General features: G+C 39.6%; 1 protein-coding gene across 11 annotated transcripts in view; it reads right to left on the reverse strand.

The window, feature by feature from the left end:
* Positions 1-705: 705 nt before the first annotated feature.
* FGFR2 (fibroblast growth factor receptor 2) overlaps positions 706-22,232 on the reverse strand; it is a 182,375-nt gene continuing 160,848 nt past the window's right edge. For all 11 annotated transcript variants that reach the window (XM_077349948.1, XM_077349950.1, XM_077349957.1 and 8 more), the window contains 8 exons: positions 20,384-20,505; positions 16,593-16,703; positions 15,873-16,063; positions 9,926-10,048; positions 8,577-8,647; positions 6,870-7,007; positions 5,285-5,390; positions 706-2,572 (listed from right to left, as the gene is read on the reverse strand). In XM_077349948.1, coding sequence (XP_077206063.1) covers positions 2,408-2,572; positions 5,285-5,390; positions 6,870-7,007; positions 8,577-8,647; positions 9,926-10,048; positions 15,873-16,063; positions 16,593-16,703; positions 20,384-20,505 — 1,027 coding nt within the window. In that variant the 3' untranslated portion in view covers positions 706-2,407. The remainder of the gene's footprint in view (positions 2,573-5,284; positions 5,391-6,869; positions 7,008-8,576; positions 8,648-9,925; positions 10,049-15,872; positions 16,064-16,592; positions 16,704-20,383; positions 20,506-22,232) is intronic.

A 22,232-nucleotide genomic window follows, 5' to 3' on the forward strand; every position in this document is an offset into this window, starting at 1 on the left:
CATGCATGATATTATACACCTCTATCATGTTCCCTTAGTTGATTTTTTCTAAATTCTGTCCCAGATTCTTCCCTTTATCATAAGAAAATGTTTGAACCCCATAATCATCTTGGTTGGCTTCTCCTGGATTTTTTTCCAGCTGTGCAGAACATTCCTTAAAAGTAGGAACCACAACTGCATTCAAAATGATGCCATGCCATAGACCCAGGAAAGTGCATTACAATATTGGTTATTTTATTTTCAATTCTTTTCCTAATAATCCCCATGAGAACCCTTTGTGTTCCTGCCAAGCCAAGCCAGGCCGTGAATTTGGATGAACAGATAAAGCTCTTGGATGTGCATGCATGGAACCCTTCAAACATCTGGTTCCAGTGATAGAAAGTAATCACTCAGCCTCAAGAGCTGAATGCAGAAGTACAATGTCAGGAATTCCATGTACAGCAGCCATTGTGTACACAAAGTTTTGTGTCCAGCACAGATGCCTGCTTCCGCTCAGGTCAGCCTCTCAAGTGTTAGTCTCACTCAAGCCAACTGAAATTGCACAGCAAAAGGAAGTAATGGATTAGCCCAAATGTAAACAACCGTCATGCGTTAGAGGGAGTCACTGAGACAAACCAACAGAGTGTTTCTGTTTGGAGTCTACAAATAACTCATATGGGGAGGGAGAAATCCCTGTATTCCATAAGACACAATGATTAAGAAAAATACAATGCATGACATTTATTTTGTAATGTTAACATTAATATCTGTAGAAAGATTTTTATTGTCAGTACAAAAATTAACAATTTTAATACTTTTAGACACCCTCCCCCATTTTTTAATATGTAAAGTCAGTATGAATTGAATTCATATTGCATGGCTACACCAGCTTGAAAGGTGCTTTGAGTGTAAAAACATCACACTTTTTCATCCAAAGGCAAGCTATAGAAATGCAGTAACATTTTTGGTCATAAAACCAGTCCCTTATGCCTGGAAATAGTTTAATGGTTTGGAAAGCTGTACTGAATCTATAATAGAATACATCCTTTAAAAAGACACTGGGATTCCAATGAGAGTTTTTGTTAATTGCCACTGTGAAAATCTTGGTTGTCTCATTAATGGCAATAAAAATATGAATGATACAGCTAGGTCAAAATACTTGGAAAGCATTACTAAAAGTTCAATGAAGGTAACAGTTGTTAATTTGATGCATTTACAGAAAGGAACAGATACAGATCTAGGGCATTTTATAAAACTATAGCAAAGTCTTAGGCTCTTTCTTCTCTCCAGGAGTCAATACAATCTATGCTGTTAGACATATCCCACTGGGCAAACTCATCAAAATGAATACGGATTGCCTGGGACGAGTGCTTTGTGCTTTCTATATTACTGTTCTGCCCTTGAAGAGTTGTATTGCGTGACCATCAAGACAGCTATAAAACTGGAGATACAGAGAGCAAAATACTTCATAGTTAAAGGACAGTTTTTTAATTTATGGGGCTATTGAGATTAGTTAAAAACTTTAAACTGCACTTTTAAAAACCAGAATTAATCAAAACCTTAATCCCCCAAATTAGTTATATACTGTAAATATTTCTCTCTTTTTTTAAAAAAAGACTCTGACAACTAATAAAGTTTGAGCAATATATCCACTAGTTCTCTGCACTGCCTGCATAGAAATGCCATTTAAATTACAAAATAACACAAATGCTATAAAAGATTAATTGCTATTGTACATTACCAATTAATTAATAAATTAATGATATACCATTTTCCCTGAAAGCAAAGTGTTTTCCACCTTTGGATAGTGGATTTCTTTTCTTTTTTCTTTTTTTTTTTAGAAAAGTCTATGTTTGAACAGCAATTACATGTAGCTGTCTTTTATGTTTCTTAAAAAAAGGATACTAATTTGTTTGGTGAAGTGGAACATCCATTTTTTTAAAAATCAATACAAAAAATAATTCATTGTAAATATATAATATATATTTATACATATTTGATTATATTTACATACATCCAGCACCTATATACTGTATTTGTGCTCTGTGAGTGTGTGCCAACATATATTTTCTCCAAATATTACAAAATAAACAAGAAAGGCATGACCCAGTGTTTGCCTCAAGTCCAACTGGTCCATCAAATGTAGAAAGTGGGTTAGAGCTTCCAGGCCTAAGAACTGACCTAGGAACTTGTGTCCGTATGTGGCCCATAAAAATTATCTTCTTCTGAAAATTGTTCGGAGTTCCAATGCACATTATTTCCATATGTTCTGAAAACACTTTGACCAATATTTAGCTTTGTTTTGGTCCCTACTTTTCATATGTACAAACAAAAATCTTATGTGTCGGAAGAAAGGCTCTCTTTTTGCATGGTATGTAGGCAGATATCCTTGTTCCCTTACTCCATCTGGGATGAAAAAAGGTTCTTTTCATGTTTTAACGCTGCCATTTATGTGTTGGTATTTTGGAAGACAAGGTTCATAAGGCATTGGATCAGGGGAAAAAACAGAGTCGTCACCTGAAGAACACGAACTCCTAGTGTCTGGATAACTAGGTGAATACTGTTCCAGTGGTCCACTGAGGTCAAGGTATTCCTGTAAGAAAGGTCAGAAATGACATTAGAAGATAATCCCATATTACTTTAGTTCTGAACTATATTCTATGCTACCTATATGTTTCATAGATTACAAAATCAACACCAACTTGAGGCCACTCTATGTTAAAACGAGTCATTTCAAAAGTGACTGGTCCTTACACCGCTCATAAAACCAAAAGTCACCAGAAGAGTGCAAAAAAAAAAAATCCAAACGAAAGCATTTCTGAGGCAGACATTTCTGTTCCAAAAATATCAACTTTGACCACACCAGTTGAAACATATACCAGCCACATCAAAAACAAACTTTTTGCTTATGATGATAAAAATTAAATTTTACCCTATGCAGAAATGTTTTTGTCTAGCACATGGAAATGATTAATAGAATGAATGAATATTCCATTCTGATATCCATTTATTTTACTGAGTATTTTGCATTTGGTGACAATGAGTTTCAGTTTGAAACTGAAGAAGACCATTTTGAATTTACATTTTAAAAGTCTCTAAGATATCCTGACATCAGAGTGCATGTCTGATCACTGTTTCCTCCTGCCCTAACAGAAAAGAACCAACTGCAAAATGCATTGCAATCAATGGAAGCCCTGCAAAAGTCCTGCTCCTATTCATTGCAATGGACCTGCACAGGAGAACATCCCAGGGCATTTTAATGGATCCATGGAAAGAAAAGAGGAGCAGTATCAGCTGAAATGAAATCGAGGGTGAAAGGATTTCTAGAAATAACAGCTTTGGCAAGAGAATAAAAGTTCTTTTTCTCCTTGAAACACTCTTCTTTCAACTTCTGGAAAGCAGCTGTATTCACTTAAACACAATCTCTTCATTTGCTAAACCACAAGTTACTCTTCTAAGAGAAAAAAAATAGCTAAAGCTGGTTTTCACAAATTTCCCAATTACTTAAAAAAACTCAGCATGGTAAATGTTTTTGTATGATAATAGTCAACAAAAAAAAGCGAACACCATGGATAGCAAAAAGTACCTTACTGTGCATTTTTGATCTAATGTTACTTCTATATATATTTTGCAGGGCTGTGAAAGTTCAGGTATAATGAAAAATATTGGTATTTCCCAATATTCCTGAATTCCAATACCAGTAAATGGTCCCCATAAACTATAATTCAGAATTGATACAGAGGTGTCTGGGGCTTGGAGAGGGGAGGGCTGTTTTTTGAGGTAGAGGCTCCAAGTTTGCAGCATCACTACTGGTGCCTCTCCTTAAAAAAACAAAAACAAAACAAAACACCCAAGTAGAGTTTCCAATTATCAGAGTCCCCATGCTTCCATCCTCCATTGTTTCCAATGGAGGGGGGAAAGACATTTAAACTTTAAAGGGAACACAGCCCCACAGTCCCTTTAAACACCTTTTTTCTAAGAGTTCATCCCAAAGGCATTTAAAGGGACTGAGAACACTAAAAGCAATTCAACTGTGGTTAGCAGTTCCCAAAAATACTGAGCACAAATTTTTCAAGCTTGGCAATTTTGGATAGCCAAAAAATAGCAAGGAAAAAAATCTGTCTGAATTAGTATCTGAAAAATAACAATCAAGTATTTTTTAACTCTGATTAGCTGAATACACACCTAGTATTTTTTTGTGTCTGGTCTCTGATCTTTCTATCGACCAAGAAACCTTGTAAGTCTATCTATGCATACAGGGTAAAACTGTGGTGCCTTCATTGTCAATGGCAAATCTCCCATTGACTTCAAAAGAAGTAATCATTTCCTCAATATAAATTAGCATGACAGCTTTTAGGAACAAGACAGAGCAGGAAATTTCTGGCACAAACAGAGGGAGGAAGCTATTAGAACATCCAAAGAAAAGTTGTATCCATGTGATTCAAGAAGATCCAACAGATTATATGTTCATCTGGGAGCCATTCGCTCCATAATTCAGTGTGATAATTTCTTTGATTTTCTGTGATGAAATGAAACTACTGGTTGATTGTTAGATTCAGGGACTTCATAGATAAATCTTTCCAGATACATCCTGATGTACCTCTTCCTTGTTGAATACTTAAACGACTATATGTGATTTCAGGTAATAACTTGAAAGATAATCTATGATTGCAAGCACACCTTAGCTGGTCTCCAAACATGACATAGTATCAAAGTAAAGAAAAACATCACTCATGGAGAAACCACATTTCAGATTAAATGGAGGTCTCAAGAGTTTTATCACTTGTGACCTCTAAATACCTTTTCCAAACTTTAATTAAGTTTGGTACTGTAGCTGAACTAAAATAAGGCAACTTTATGTTTAAATTAGGCTTCAATGTTCTGTCCTATAAAGTATATGCAAGAAACCAAGCCTAAAATGGAGTTATATAGACAGGAATGGTATTGAGTCTCAGTGGCTGAGATCACTAAAATTAGCAAACAGGTTAGCTCTCTCTCACCAGTGTATCCTTCTGCTATCTCCAAATAGGTGTTCTTATTATGAAAGCAGGGTCTCTTTGCTTGTAACTGTCTCTTTTCTCAATAACAGTAGAGCTTACTTTCCAGTTTGCTCTAGATGTCTTGCCACCTAAGAATTAGGGTACCAGATAGGAGGGCAAACTGCTAATGCAAAACATGGAACTACAATGCAATCTACAGTTGTATGCTAGAACTGATATTTCAAAATTTCCTGTTTTCATTAATTAAGTTATCACCTGACCCACTGAGCCTAAACAGTGTTTTAATCAACAGGTGTTTTACTGACCTCATTAGTTGTGAGCGTGAGGATTCGATCCAAGTCTTCTACAAGCTGCTTGAAAGTCGGTCTCTGTGAAGGCACTGCATGCCAACAATCTCTCATCATCATGTAGCTGTGGAAACCAGCATTTCACTGAGTTAATTAACTCTGTGTGTCTAGTACGACATGCAACTTTTAAATTCAATAATACTTGCACTGCTGTTTAGCTGAAAGTCGGTGTGTTCACATGTTATAGTTCGGAATGTAGTACTCTTTAAGAAATCTTTTTAGATAGGGAAATTCAGGATACAGTATGGTAATTACTTCTTTCTTGCATTTGAAGCTATGCAGGCATCAATATATAGTAATCACTCACAACACGTTTATATTCTGCCTTTTTTAAATGGGAAGACAACTGAATTTCAATAGAAACATATCTAATGATAGCAAATATAACAATGAACCCTACATAAAATCCTTAACTATTTTAATCAAAAGTAAATGCTTGTCATTTTGTTGTCTAAATGATGGGTAAGAAAACCATTCTACTGTGCCAGAGCAGTTTTCTTGTTGTGGATTTTATTTTAACAGCACTGACACATTAAATGTTTAGAGCACCAAGGTCACTCCATTTCTCATATATCTTGGGCTCTTCCATTTCAGAAATCCTTCTTGCTGGCTGTGTGTGATCCAGTGGGCAGTCAGTACTGCAACAATAACCCAGATCATATAACTGTTCCTAAACTTTAAGGACATTATATGAAAATAGGATGTTCATTGCTGGCATAAAACAGTACAAATGCAGTGCTAAATACTGGTTCTTTGAATTGCTGGGAAAGCTGTGTGTATGCAAGAAACTATTTTCAAACAATATGTTCATTTTAAAAGATATCCTGTCAAACAGAGCTTCTGTATAAAACACTGAAGAGTTATGCATGACCTCATTCCCTGACATTCTGTGGATGGCTCCGACCCCTGCAGCAGCCATTACTGCTTGCAGCCACCATTTTGTGTCAGAATTCCAAAGGAACCTGTAGGCTCAAAAAGATTGGGGACTCCTGCACTACAAGCAAGGGATTCTAATATAGAAAAGCACAAAGAGGTCTTTAAATGTAAGCTGCTGCTTGGGCATATAGTATGGCCAGCAAGCACACGATCCCACACCAAGGATGTACATTTTTATTTAATACAGCAATCACTTTTGTTTAACACAGCAACTCACCAAAATTATATTGTTTAATAATTTAAACACTAAAATCTATCCTGGAATGCAAAGGTAACCCTTTGCCAGTTTCCCAAGTTTTGTCATACATTTAAAACATCCAGTCTGTGAGTTAGTAAACAGGCCTGGTCTATGTATAACTAAAATGAAATATTAGTTTCTTGAGACCTGCGTTTTTACCAGGCCCGCAGTGGGTTGTGTAGTTAGTACTATCCTAAATCTGGTACTTGAAATTTCCACAGCTTTCCTTTTTTATGTAACACCAAATACATTGATAGATATTAATAAAATATCCCTTTATATGCTTATGTAATTGAAATGCATGACAACTGTCCCATGAAAGCCTATTATTTATTGTGACTCTACGGCCCAGCAAGAAACAATTCTTACAGTTCATTGGTACAATTGGCAGGCTTGTCCATTCTGTGCCCATCTTTAAGCAGCTTGAAAAGCTCTTCCACTGGAATTCCTGGGTATGGTGACCCTCCTAAAGTGAAGATCTCCCACATTAGCACACCAAAGGACCATCTAAGGAAAAAAGGATTGAAATGGTATTTAAAAGATGATACAGATGGATTTATTAAGAATACCAGTGTGAAATATTCTTTTAATGATTCCAATCACAGTTGCTTATTACTTGAACAATACATTTGTATCTTAAAAAGACTAGTTTAAGTGCACTTTCTGTTATCCCAGTTGCAATTATATTTGTGCAATGACAGACATCAATCTGTCAAGTGACTGCTCACACATCTATCAAAAACAAATCCCCAAGTTCTTCTACTGGAAGAAAATGCACCCCAGAGAATGGTCTACAGTTCCTCTTGTGAAACTAAGCAGAGCTGGCCCTGCAAGCTTCCTGGATGGGAAGTTGCCTGATCATCTTTTCTATGCTACTGTGAGCACATTGGAGAAGGAACTTGGTATAACACAAAGATATGAGTTATAGCTGCAATCAGGGATACAATCATGATTAGGGGTTGGCAAAACAGGTATATGAGGACATATGGAAACAAATCACTATGCTAACCACATGCACTTGCAAGTAAGAACCCACAATCCATCCAGCGAAAGCATTTAGATAAGGAAGGGGCCTTATGACTCCTCCTCAGAGACCTTAGAAGTTGTTGTTCTAATAAATTATACAAGACGGATAGGCCAGAAATGGCTCTAGATTTACTTTGATCATGAAAGAGGCAGATCTGCATATCAGACACTCGTGCATGGTGCTGAAAGTGAAGATGAATATTAAACAATGGGAAACAGATGACTCACGGTAACCAACTTTTCCCCCCACTGGCAAAGATACCACTGATTCTGGTAATCCTTACATCTAATCTAAAGTAATGAAATAAATGATGCACTTTGCTAACAAACAGCACAATCTTAAGTCTCAAGATTTAAAAGCTGGAATCTCCAGTTCTTAAAAGTGTTGTCCTGAAGATGCTCCAAGCCATGCCATTTAGAACAAGGTTTTAAAATGTTACATCTGTAAAAAGGTTTGAGAGAAGGAAACTTCCACATTGACAAGAGGAAGTCAGCATTTTCCTTCTTTCATGTGCTTTGATGCTAGCCAGATTAGTAACAGAGCACTAGTTTGCAGTCTTCCAGAAAATCCCCACTTTCTAAGGCCATTTTCTGCTCTCTCTATTGGCTAATGAGGAAATAAAACAGCAGACATAATTTTTTAAAGGAAAAAAGGGATTTAAAATATATATATAATCAACCATAACCATAAGCATAAGCATCCCCGACACTAATTTCTGACACAATGAGTCCGTGATGTATGAGTGAAGGTGAAAGAATCAATTGTTTTATTTGGTTCTGAAGGTTAATACAGTAAGAGAAAATGCCTTGCATTTTTGTTAAAGATATGAAATGTAGGGAAACTTGCTCTAGCTTCTCAACCTGTCCAAATAAAGATGTTTGGCTTGTGCTAAATTAATTTCTCATTAGAGATCAAAGGTTGAGAAAAAAGGTTATCTGAAACATATTTTGTTCGATATTTTTTCTATTGCATGGCATTCAATTTCCCTAGAAGAAGCTGTAAATTAATTAAGGAAGATAAAGGAACATTGTAAGATTAAAGTTACTTACACATCACTTTGATGTGTGTAAACTCGGTCAAATAGAGCTTCTGGTGCCATCCACTTTACCGGCAGCCGGCCCTGGAGAGAAAAAAAAATAAATCAAAACTTGGTTATCAAAGGGTTGTTATTTATTGGTCAATTTCAACAGTGAATCTGAAGAGGGGAAAGATTAATGGTATTTGCTGTAGTAAATTAGGGCAATATAATATGAGAAAATGATGGTTCCCTTGACTATGTCCCATGGCTCACTTAATACAATTGGGGCTTCCATTACCTTATAAAGGATTAGAATTTAAAATTATAAAGCCTTCCTCAGTTGGAAGAAGCCTTTCACATAAAAGAAGGAACTCTTTGTGTTCCAACTCATATGAATCAGATGTTGATCAAGTTCAGCTCTTGTCCCATCCCAAGGTACAATCCTCTCAACATCAGCCCTCTGCAGAATCCAGATCACAGTATGCCACAAACCAAGAGCTTTACATGGCTATATTCCAGAAGACTCGGGGTTAGGGAGACTGTAATGTAAGAAGCAGTCCACTTTGAACACAGAAGGAAAGGATGCCTTTGCATAGCATTCCCTCATCCATTTAACAACGTAATGCCAGCCCTGTGTGCTTATGGGGATGTCTAACTCAGCAAGAGGCAGCATGCTCAGAAATACAATACTTCTAAATGACCAAGCAGGGAATTACAAAATGATGCACCAGTTAAGCCTCATGTAACAAGCCCTTTCTCTATGCTCACTGTGTCAGGCTGTGAGACAATGCATGAATGTAGCATTAATATCTGCCTGCTCTGCCAAATAGATATTCAGCTTTTGACCAGTATAAACAGCTGTCCATAGTAAAGGCACAGTGTATAAATACAGAGCACTTGTACTTTAACCAGTGGATTGCCAAGTATGTCATAAAGTTTCTACTGACTCCCAACTAAGCTTTGGGTAATGCAAGTCCTCCGCAAATTAAACCAAAACCAAATGTTAGCAATTACAAAATGGATGCATTCCACAAAATCATCCATTGATTACAAAGAGTCAAATTTATATTTATATCCAGTATCTAGCTAACTGTAAAAGAATGTGCTACACATTTCATGGATACTATAAAAAGCAAAGGCAAAACCTTATCCTTTAGAAGGAATCATGTAACACGTACTCTCCCAAGCTGTGTAAGCAGATAACCTTCTTTTCCTAGTAAAAAGGGGTTAGGAATCCCTACACACTTGCCTATTATTTTCATTTCTTTGATTAAAAGTTAGGCTGCTGTACAAGAAGTCCATTAGGAATACATTTGCCATACTTAAATGCACCACTGAAAAAAGATATGGGCTTCAGCGATAAGGCTGCCATCCACTTACATTAGTAGTCTTTTTATAATAATCTATATTGTTGATATCTCTGGCCAACCCAAAGTCAGCTATTTTCATGACATTATTTTCAGTAACCAAAACATTCCTTGCTGCTAAATCTCGATGGATGCACTGGAAAAGAAAAAGAAATGAATGTTCATAATTGAATCCTACAAGCACACCCAGTTTGTTAACCACCAGAGTTCACTCAGGTATGTTCATGCCAGTGTAACCAAATATAAACATCAATTATGTCAGAATATTTCCAATCTCCTTTTTACAACTGAGATATAAGATATCAGAGTTGCCAAGCCTCCAGTGGGGAGTGGGAAATCCCCCCCCTCCGCCGCCGCCCCGGATCCCATTAGGGAAAGGGAAAAAAGCAGCCTCGTGTACTTACAGGAAGTTGATTGAGGACTGAGGAAGTAACAAGGATGACAAAGAATTCCTTGGGCTACCCTTGTCGTTTCCTCAACATTGTGCCTTCCGCCCCCACTCCCCCAGCCCTCCTGTCGGTTGCCAGACATGCCCAAGCATGGCCAGGCAACCCTGCATGTTTGGGAGCTTCTGTTTGCTACATGTGAAAAAGGAACAGCAGAGGACCACAGCCACCATCAATTAGAGTGAACTGATATGCTACAGCTACTGTTTAAAAAAAGGCTAAATATCCTGCCTTTGCCTGGTCCCAGTTTGTGTGGAACCTCCTGGTCTCACCTTTCACCACATATCAACAAGTGCTTGAAAAAGTGATTTTAAATATGCACTAAAAGCCAAATCCTAGACCTGGAAGCAAATAAACCACCCCAAACAGCAGCTCTCATCTGCCCAGCGAAACTAAGAAATTATTCTTGGGCACAACAGCCCATGATTAGATTTCCCTTGATGCAACTGGTGGTTAATCCATTGCAGAAATATATATAGTTTTAGAGATACACAATAGAAGGGAGGAAAAGCATTTGTTCTAATCCCTAGACTGAGGCAGGACTTTCTATACCTAAAACATGTCTCCCTGAAGATAATTTTGTCTTTTTAGGGCCTTCTAGGAAGATGATTTTGTATTCATAATAATCCCCAAGTAACATTTGCCAAATGCTCTCATACTATAAACATTTTTCTTAACAACCATTCTAAATTTTCCAGATATTTAAGCCTGTTGATTTTGTTTCCTGGCCTTAAAACACAACTGTATTGTCTACAGCGGGTAACAAATAATTAGTTTCCCCCTTCTTTATGAATGCATTTAAAATCTGAAGATTATGATCAAGCCCTTTCCCCCCAATGACCACTAGAGAAATCTCCTGGAAAATGCATTTGAACTCAATGTTATACTGAAACACGAGGCCCTCTGTCAGCTGAATTGAGTTTTGTTCATTCAGAGCTGTGCACTGCATTGTATCAAAGCCTGTTAGTGAAAGAGTTTTTCCCCAAGTATTTCTACTCTAAACCCCATCAATATATTTTATCAACTTTTACTTTCATGTGACATACACCTGACAGGGTTCCAAGCTAGCAATGGGATTTAAGGTGGCTACATTTCATAGGCACATTTAAAAACAAAACAACTGTGCTATCAAGAATAACAAATTAATTTGCACAGACCCATTGTTAAATTACTGAAACAAAGTTTATCTGTGGCTCTCTTAATTTGCATGTTAAATTTTGAAATGCAAAGCTTCCTAGAGTTTTCCCTTGCTTTTGAGGGTTCTTTCAAAGTGGCCTTCAATTTTAGTCTTTGTGCTCTTCACATCAGCAACTTTTTAAAACTGTGCAATTGACCTTTCTTGACTCATAAAGGAAGTCCTGCCTGTTGATGGATACCATAGGTTGGTTTAAGCATTTCTGTCACAAGTAATAAAACGCAAAATGAAAAAGAGAAAAATATTATGAAACTTTCTGCTTTTTTTGTTCACTTTATCTTACTTTTTTTCTGGAGCACAAGGTACATAGTGATGCCTGTGCTTTACATTTGAAGTTATTATTTAAAATGGTCTTTAGTCTGATTCTATCAACAATGTTCTGGTCTGTCTTTAAATCCATTTAAAAACAAACAACAAAATAAAACACAATAAAACTTAAACAAGATCAACATTCACACCCATAGTCAATTGTTTAATTCTGAACATGTGGTCCAAAGGGAGGATTGAAAAACCGGCACCATGGGTCTATGCACACATAGAAGGAATTTTTCTAAAGCCTTAAAGGTATCCCCTGTGCAAGCACCGAGTCATGACTGACCCTTGGGGTGACGCCCTCTAGCGTTTTCATGGCTGACTCAATACGGGGTGGTTTGCCAGTGCCTTCCCCAGTCATTACCGTTTACTCCCCAGCAAGCTGGGTACTCATTTTACCAACCTCGGAAGGATGGAAGGCTGAGTCAACCTTGAGCCGGCTGCTGGGATCGAACTCCCAGCCTCATGGTCAGGGCTTCAGACAGCATGTCGGATGCCTTACCACCCTGCGCCACAAGAGGCTCCAAAATTATTTTATTGCAAGCTTAAATTGTTTGTTACAATCTATCCTGTTTGCCTTTTGTTCATGATAATATATTGAATTTTTCAGTAGCCCATTTGTTGTTCAGCAAACAAGACAGGTTGATCATCATGGTCCTCAGTTTCTGGATGTTATAAACACCCTGACACCATCATCTCTCTTATTATTTCTGCCCAATAAATGGGTCCCTAAGCTAGTGAAGTGCAAATACTGAGTTATTTGAAGAACCAGAATGTACCAGAACTAGGTACTGTTTCAGAAGACACGAACACCAACAGCTGCTTTTCTGACCATGCAAAGTGTTAAGAATGCCTTGAATATTCCTGTATGATTCTAAAGACAATACACAGCTATGGATTATATGGATCTCCAGGAATGAATGTCCAAATTTTGTTGCTTTAGCTAGTTTTCTCACCAAGCAAATATTCTAAGTGTAGTCAAGTGACTAACTTGTTCAGAGAATTTTGGCATTTTTTTCTTCCACCAGTTAACAAAAACTAGTAATCTGAAATTCTCTTCTAGAGAATTCTAGAGAACTTCTAGAGATCAGAATGACTCCCTTTTTTAATATATTCAGCAAGATGGATGTTACTCTCTTCATTTCATTTAATAAGGCAAATCTCAAAGTTACGTATTTGTTGCTTGCTTGCCTAAAAAACTCTCAAACTTACCCACATGAATATTTGAACCCACATACCCCCTTTTGAAACATTATGTGCTGAAAATTGTTTTCCCCTCTCACTTAATTTTAACAGAAACCTTAATAAGCACAACTTTGTATTTTGATTATTCTTGCATCTATTTGTGTCCCAGATTAAACACAGGGCTTTAGTGCAGGGGTAATCAACCTATGGTCCTCCAGATGTTCATGGACTACAATTGTAATTCATGAACATCTGGAGGACCACAGGTTGACTATTCTCGCGTTAGTGGAATTTTTATGAACAACTCTGCTAGTAATAATGCCTACTAATACTTTTTAAAAAACTGAAACTGCCATTCAGATTGATTAGCTGAAAATTTCAAAATAGAGGGTGGACAATTTTTCAACCCTAAGGACTATTTGCATTTTTTCTTACCCATAACCAGCATAATTGGAAAAATCTTTCTATCAACATAGTGACCGACAGCCACACCTTCTGAAAGTGTTCTGCAAGTCAATATTAGCGAGGCTGACTCCGGCCTGTGCCTGGAATTTTTACATGTAATAATGTCCTCTTCAGCTTCCACAACCAGCAAGGCTGACCAATCATCCTGCTACATTTTTTATCCTACTAAGTTGGAAACCTTCCTCCACCTTAAGGAACCTTCCTCCAATGGTTCCTCTGCCGGGGAATGACTCTCGCTGGATGAAAACTGCAGATTTTGCTGAATGGATGCAAGCAACTAACATCAAATAATCTAATAGCTCCCTAAATCTATGTGGTGAAATTAAATAGATCCTAAATCTTGGGAAAAGGAGACAAAGTTCTCCATTTCCATTCCCCCTAACCTGTGCATTATTTTATTACCTGTATCATTTCCCTCTGTAGTTATCTCTTATTAACCTGAAAACTCCCAGATTCTTCAACCCTTCCTCACAGGAAATGCATTCCAATCCTTTAATCATCTTGATTGCCCTCTTCTCTACTTTTTCCAGCTCTGCAGTGCCTTTTTTGAGATGCAGTGGCTAGAGATGCTGGTCTTCAATGGTCTTTATGGTTTGGGACCAACATACTTTAAAGACTGCCTACTCCCTTATGAACCTGCCTGACTGCTATAGACATCTTTGTAGGCCCTGCTTTGGGTGCCATTCCAACCTGAGGCTAGATGGGAGGCACCCTGAAAACAGGCCTTTTCAGTCATTGTACCAAAACTCTAGAACTCTTTCCCCAGGGAAATGGATATATCTCTTCTGTTGTTGTCTTCTTCCAGTGGATGAAAACATTTTTGTTTCATTTGGTATTCCCACAGTGATCCTTCCTTCCTAATCAATGTTTTAATTGCTGATTTCATACTTGGTATGTATCTAAACTGTATTTTAATTGTTTTAATGATGTGTGTTATAATGGGATGTTGATTTCAATGATGTCAACATGAGATCAATTAAAACAATACATTTTAAATTGCTAGCTACTTTGGTGGCCCTTGTGAGGGCAGAAAGTTTATTTTGCAAATAATAAACTGCACAGCTGTTTTTGAAAATAAAATGAAGAGGGCAGAACTGCATAAGCTGTCCTAGGCTTTTTGGAGCAAGGGCGGGATGAAAATGTACTTTACATATCGAGGGATGTGCATTGGACTTTAAGTACACTAGGCTTTTATCCAGCATTTAATAAGTGTAATTCTTCCCTCACAAGTTCTACACAGCTAGGACTTGAGACAACTGGCCGCCTTTTTACATGCAATGCACTTCACAAGTTTCCATTCCAGTCGAACAAGTTTCTATAATGTCACACTACTTATTATGCTAGACCTGTAGTCAGGACTCTTTCCATTCACTTCAACAGAGTGAGAAGATCTACACAGGAGGTGTTGAACAACCAGCCTAGGAGCTGAAACCAGTCCATCTAGGGCTTTATTCAGCCCGCAGCAACAAGTACAAGGGAGGGAAAGCAAGGGGCTGCTCGGGGGGGGGGGAGTGGGCAAGCAGGTATGGGCAGTGAAGTGTCTGTGTGGTTGAAGCTGTCAAGAAATAGAAAGGAAATTGCTAGGGCTCAGGGTTATGAGGCTGAGGTAAAATAGTGTGTGTGGGGGGGATGACACCAAAGGCAGAGAAAGCAACAGCATGGTGGATTTTTTCCCCTCCTGCCTCCTCCAACCACAGCTCAACAAGGATTGCCAAAGCCACTACATGGAGGGCAGAGCCCAAGGACTGGCCTTGCTTAACCCCACATCAAATGGCAACTGTGAAGAGCAGGCACATGGAGCAACTGCTTGCTGATGAAGGGATGGAACTAGCAAGGGAGAAAAGAGGAGGGCCAACACATGGATTGGGAGGTAACTGGGCTGTCTCGTGCCTGCCACTCTGAGGGGAAAAGCATCCTTGCTGCATAACTGAGAGGCAGAGGGAGTGTTGGGGAAGGAAGGGTATGGCAATCCCCCTTCTCCCCCATACCTGTTAGCAGCCCATGAAGAAAAAGGGTCTCTTGCCTTATTTACTCATCTCCTAAAAGTGCTATATATACAAAAAGGAGCTAATTTGTATGGAAATGTAAGATACCCCTGTTTTATGGTAATCCCTTGGGGAAAAACCTAGTCTTGCCGCTGAAGTGAATGCAAAACCTTATATATGCTAGAGATGGCTTTGGAAGAGAATGCTACTTTTTCTTATTACATTTTTAAACAACGATTTGTAATTGTGACAAAGAAGACACAAGGCGGAACAAAACTACCTTGGGTATCATTTTATAGATGCAAGCTCTATGTTGCTCATCTCTGCAATGGGGGGGGGGGGAACAAGACATGTTCTACTGAATCAGCTTACTTTTTGAGATGCTAAGTATTCCATGCCTCTTGCCAATTGATATGTACATGAGACTAAATCTTTAAATGTCATCTGCTCTTCAGGTACCCGGTTAATGTCAAATGAATATTCCATTCCTGGTGGTCGCCTTGCTCTCAGGTACTCTCGCAAATTCCCTTTGGAAGCATATTCCACAAGCACATACAGAGGCCCTTTAAGTAAGAAAATACAGAAGAGAATAAAAATGAGAACAATATGTGTTCAGTGCCATTTTACCACATTCCTGACTCAAGGAAGACACACTCCATGAGCAATTGTTATTTAGAAGGAGAGCTCAGGATCTCAATCAAACTCTGTAATGCACATTTCTATCAGCATGCAAACATAGCATCTGCCTTTCTACATACAGACCTACTGATCTCCATGACCCCTCAATACTCAAGAACATTATAAGCAAAGTAGATGCCTCTAATCACATTTTAACCAGACTTTTACATTCTCATTATAATTCTTTTCCAATAACCAGCATACCCTTAACCATTTTGAGGTTGAGCCCAACACCCTGCATCAGAATTCCAAAAATGCACAGAGACTCAAAAAAGGTTGGTGACCCCTAAATTAGGACATCTACTAGCTCCTTTCTGCTCCCATAAAAACAAATTAAATCACCTCTTACAATCTCTTTTGCATGCCGCTTTCATATATACTCTATAAAGAAGTGATATTAATCTCATTCCTTACCATCCTGAGTACATGCTCCAAGGAGATTGATAATATTTTTGTGCCTCCCTATCATCTTCATCATCTCCATTTCAGACACCAGGTCAGATAGGTCTTTTTCTGTAGCGTCATCTGCCAAAGAAAAAAAAAGCAAGACCTGTTCAGAAATTCATCTACCTGCTTGATTCGCTTTTGATACCATTTCCAACTCGTGAAATTAAATTAAAAGACTGATAAATCATGGAAATAAATGCAGGCGCTGAAGGCTTGAAGGACTGTTTTTCTGTTAACCTCACTCTCAAGGCCAGATTCAAAGTGCACTGTTGCTCTTGTCAGGGACCTGTCAGTCTAGATCTGCTCCATGAAAAAAAGCAACAGAAAACATGCATACATATAGTCACATACAGACAGCATTTTTAGGATAGTATAAAAATTCTGATTCCATCATGATACTGGTCTGTTTTGCATTTGGACATCCTTATTCAGGCCTTATATAAAAGAGTTTTAGCCAAGAATACTTACACGAAGTACAATATTCCAAGAAAAAAACTTCTGATAGTCTAGTAAGTATCTCATTCTGCCTCCATGTTTGGAACAGCTCAACAGTGCTTTTTCCTCACCTATTGTACACACCACCTCTCTTTCTGTCTAATCACCCCAATCAGGTGCCCATGGGCACCATGGCCTCCACCAGTACTTCTCCTGGCACTTGCTAAAATGGATGTGACCTCTGTAAGGCAGGACTTGATATACACTGGCTTCATTTAAATAAATTGACTTTCTACTGGAGGATCAGAAGAACTGGAAAGCACCTGGCTTTGCCTTAGACAGTCAGGAGTCCTATTACCCCGTCAGGCTTTCTATTTTCCAAAGAGGTGTGAGGAGGCAAGCATTCCATTTGGCTTCACTTCCTCCAGAAGCCATTTAGGGTTCAACTCCTTGTAGAAGCCGGATTTTGTTTTGGGGGTAGTACACAATGCCCCCTCTCAAAATTCCAAATGTGCCTGCAGGCTTGGTTGGGGATCCCTACCTTAGTCTGTTCTGTGAAACAAAACAACTTTTGTAACCCTCTCTCTTCTTCTTAGTTGCTTTTTAAGTTTTCCCTCCAGGTAGGATCAACTATGCCCTCCTAAGTAGAGTTATACCCTTCTCCTCTATTCTTCTGTGAGTCAATGAACATAGAAGGTTGTAGCTCTGCTTAGAATTGCACTGTAAATCTCTGATGTGACTTCTGCTGGATTAGTTAGAATCATAGAATCATAGAGTTGGAAGGGGCCATACAGGCCATCTAGTCCAACCCTCAACGCAGGATCAGCCCAAAGCATCCTAAAGCATCCAAGAAAAGTGTGTATCCAACCTTTGCTTGAAGACTGCCAGTGAGGGAGAGCTCACCAGCTCCTTAGGCAGCCTATTCCCTAGTTATCACTAGGGACATTCAATGTTTTTTAATCCAGTATTTTCCAGTCTATTGGATTAGGATTTGGGATTCTTTGGAAATCCCAATTTATTAGGTCGAATTGATCTGAGAAGAGATGAAGCCAGGCGAAAGCAGCTCCAAGATCTGCATGCTGCAGAGTGATAGCTCCCCAAGGAATGCAGATTCTAGCTAAGATGGTTTCTCCTACAGCATGGTTTAAACCGTACTGTAGGAGTCAGACCCAGGACTGCGTGCCACATGGAGATTGCTTCCCAAGGCATACAGATCATAGGTGAGACAGTTGAAACTGGGCTGCAGGAGAAGCCAGCTCCTTGATCTGCATGCTGTGAGGGGATTGTTCCCTAAGGCATGCAGATCCTAAATGGGACAGATTTTCCTGCAGGTTGGTTTCAGCCGAGCTGCACAAGAAACCAGCCCCAAGCCAAGCCAGCAGGAAGAACCTGCTCCCACCCGCACAGCTAATCCTGGCCCTTGGGCTGTCTTCTCCAGCAGAATGACAAACAGCTGATAGGTGGGACCAATTTGCCTTTCCTCTGTGTGGGGGTTAAGAGGGTCTCAGCGGGCTCCAGAGGATGTGCGGGCTCCAGAGGAGGGTCTCAGCGGGCTCCAGCGGGCTCCTCCCACCCTGATCATCTACTTTGGCTTGCCGCCATCTCCTGCTTGTTAGTGTTTGACTCTCTCCCTCTGCCCCCTCCTTCAGCTTCCTCCTCCAGTCTTCTCTTTTGCTGGCTTCTCCATTGCTGTACTTCTCCTTGTTCCTCTTGCTCCCTGTTAGTCATCAGCCCTCCATCACCTCCTCTGCCTCTGATTGCTTCCTGTTCCAACCCTATGCTTTCTGTTACAACCCTATCTGATTCTCTTGCCTAGCTATTCCCCTTGCTTCTCCTACTTCTCCCTGATTGCTTGGTGTCCGTGGCCAGTTGCTGTGTGGGTGAGCACAGGTTCTCCCAGCCAGGACTGCTGCCTTCACTGCTTTGTGAACTGACAGGCCCCTCTCCGCCCTGGCTCTTGGCCATCAGCTTGGTGGGTTTGGCTGTTATGCCGGGTTGATGGAAGTCTCTCAGTTGAAGAGGAAGGTTTGTGCCCTGTTTAATGCAGCTGTCTGCCTTGTACTGGTGCCCTCTGGGTTGTTGTGTTGTGGCTTGGGTGCTTGTGCCTTGCCAAAGTGGCCTGGTGCCCTCCCACTGGGTCTCCTGGGCAGACTGACTTGGGCTGCCTTCCTGTAGACTGGTGTGGGGGCACAAAGTCCTCATTTTCCACCTGAGTTCCTGGAATGGCTGTGTGGGAGGGGATGCTTTGCAAGTCTGGCTCTGCTAGTAGGGAGCTCAGCCACTCCACTTTTTGATCTACTGAAAATTCTCAAATATACCCAATATTTTTTTAGTGGGGGGGGCGGTTCCTTGATAATGCTGAAATGTGCCTGAATGTAGGGGTGGTGCTACTGAACCGAAACTTCTGTAGATGTCACAACAAGTCATACGTTGTAGAAATCCCGACTCAGGCACAGACCAAGGTTTAGAATACCAACTCACCCAACCATTGGTTCGGTAGCCCTCATTCAGCCATTATACTAAACAGGAAATTATTGTTTAAATGGGATGTTAAGCAAAAATTATTGTTTATAAACTGTGTTTGCTATTGCTACTGAAACACAGTCAATAGCAAGAAAAGTACCATTTCCTCTATTTTTCCCAGTATCAAGCCTTTGTATCTCTAAGTTATTCCTGTTTACTGACACTGGACTAGGTTCATACCTAATTATTACTATGTCACAAAAAAGTCATGCTGAACTCCCCCCTTATAATAAGTTTTTAACCATCTCTCTAGCAATGTGTCTGCTTTCATGTAGGAAAAAGACAACTGACAAACAACAAGAATATTTTCTGATAACTAGCATTAACCAGATCAAGTATAACTGTGCTCTGTTAAATGAATCTGTAAGAGTAAAAGCCAACACCACTTACAAGTTTTACAAACATTTGTGCATTCTTTCTCCCCACATCCTCTCTTTTCACAGTGTGTCAAAGCAAGACTGGGCCTGATTCAACTATTTATTTTCTGATGCAATTTATGCAAGAGATGCCTTTGAAGAAAGTTTGAAAAACTAGAGCACGTAAGCCTCCCCCATGGATCAAATCATGAGACAAGGAATAAACAGTCATACCGAGCCTTTGACTTGCTTGTAAATACCTGCTGCTAAGGATAAATAGGCTGTCAAGTGCACTGATTTATACCACAAAACTGCTGAAGGCTGAGGTCAGCTCAGTGAACTTTGGCCTTCCACAGTTAGAGAGTTTAGATGGCACAAAAGAAACATTCTTTGCAGAATCTGCCACCTTCCTCACCTCCCCCTCCCCTTTCCCCAATATATTACCTTTTAGCATTTTCACGGCCACAGTAACGGCTTCTTTTGGTCGGTCTTTGTCAATTCCCACTGCTTCCGCCATGACAACTTGACCAAAGCATCCTTCCCCAAGGGGTTTCCCTAGTGTTAGCCTAGGGATGTAAACACAAGATTAATACTCAGCTGAAGAGTTAAAAATAAGGAATCTTTCAACAAAGTGTTTTGAGTGGAGCATTTGTCACATGGTGATAAAAAGAGTACTGACTGGTAGGATGGCATTTTTTGCCTTAATAAGATGCTACATGAAGTTGGCGTTAACAGGGCCACAGCTTTATTATACCCCTCCCTTGGAGGGTTGGCCCAGCATGATATGGAGCCCAACTGTTCAGCCATCCGACTGTTCACCCATAGTGTCCAGAGGTGCCCTGGAACCTGCTGCATTCCCAGCTAGGAGAGCAAGTCCCCTTGCCTTCTGGGTTCCCCTCCTTGGGAAGTGACTTGGTGTAGGGCCAAAGGACACCCACCTCATTTGGCTACCTCTGGTCACTTGGCAACTAGCCTCTGGTCTCCCAGCCAGGTCAGCCATGCTTGTTCTCTGTTGTCCCCTTATTGTGGGCCGCAAACCACAGAGAATCCTGTACACAGACTGGGATCCCTGTCCACAGGCTCCTTATTGTGCCCTACAACGCTGATGTGACAAATTACAAACTAACAACCAGAACTTTCAACAATTGTATTAATTTTAACAACAAAAAAGGGGAGGGTGGGAGGGGAAGCTGTCCTTCCAGATGCTTCAGATGGAGAGGCTGAGCCCTGAGTACGTGGCACCTTAAATAGGCACCTCGTGCCCCACCCTCTTCCTGCCAACGCATGCATGCTGCTGCATCTTCTCGTGGCCAACCCATCTGCGGTGTCAACTGCCGGCCACAGTAAGTTGTGGCCGCACATTAGCACATTCCCGGATTTTTGTGGATTCTGTACTATTTACATAGCAATATGTACCCACATATGTATGGGTATACCATTCATTTCTGGCTACAGTAACTTGACCAGATTCTCCAAATGTAGTGTATCACTCTAAGCAATTAGAATCTGCAAAGTAACTGTGCAATTCTAAGCATAGTTATTCCTTTTCAAGCTTATTGGAATTATTGTGCTTCAAAGGCTGTAACTGTGTTTATGATTGCACTGTTAAATACTGAACATTAACCTGAAATACAATCTTGCACTGAAATTAGTATTCCACACCCGAAAGTTGCTTTATATATGTTTGGCTTCAATTATTAATAGGGATTTGGTATGAGTTAGATTACTTTAAAAGTAACAGCAGCATTCATGGTATCTTTTAAGTATGAACTTGTTACAAAATCTGAAGAAGATATTTAGAAGGATTTTAAAGTAACTATCAAACTGAGTTCATTCTTCTTTATGAACTGTCCTGCTTTATTTCAGAAGGCTAACCTTAAAAAAAAAAAAGCTGTAAAGTGATCCATGACAAACCCAAAAGAAATAGCGACAAATCAACCTACACAGAATGAACCTCTACAGTGCTGTCAAAAGCATTTCAACAAGAGCAGTACAGGATACGCTTGTTTCAGAAGAAGCCTTAGGGGTAGATTATTCTATATTGATTATCTGTCTGCTGATGTTGTGTGTGTTAAGGGCCATCAAGTTACTTCCAGCTTATTTAGACCATATGAATTAATGACTTCCAAAATGTCCTATTGTAAACAGCCTTGCTCAGGTCCTGCAAATTGATGTCTGTGGCTTCCTTGATTGAGTTTACTCATCTCATGTTGGGACTTCCTATTTTCTTGCTGCTTTCAACTTTTCCTGGTGTTATGGTCTTTTCCAGTGACTTGTCCTCTCATAGGCCCAT

Source organism: Paroedura picta, chromosome 8, assembly GCF_049243985.1.
Source record: "Paroedura picta isolate Pp20150507F chromosome 8, Ppicta_v3.0, whole genome shotgun sequence".
NCBI classification, from domain to species: Eukaryota; Metazoa; Chordata; class Lepidosauria; order Squamata; family Gekkonidae; genus Paroedura; species Paroedura picta.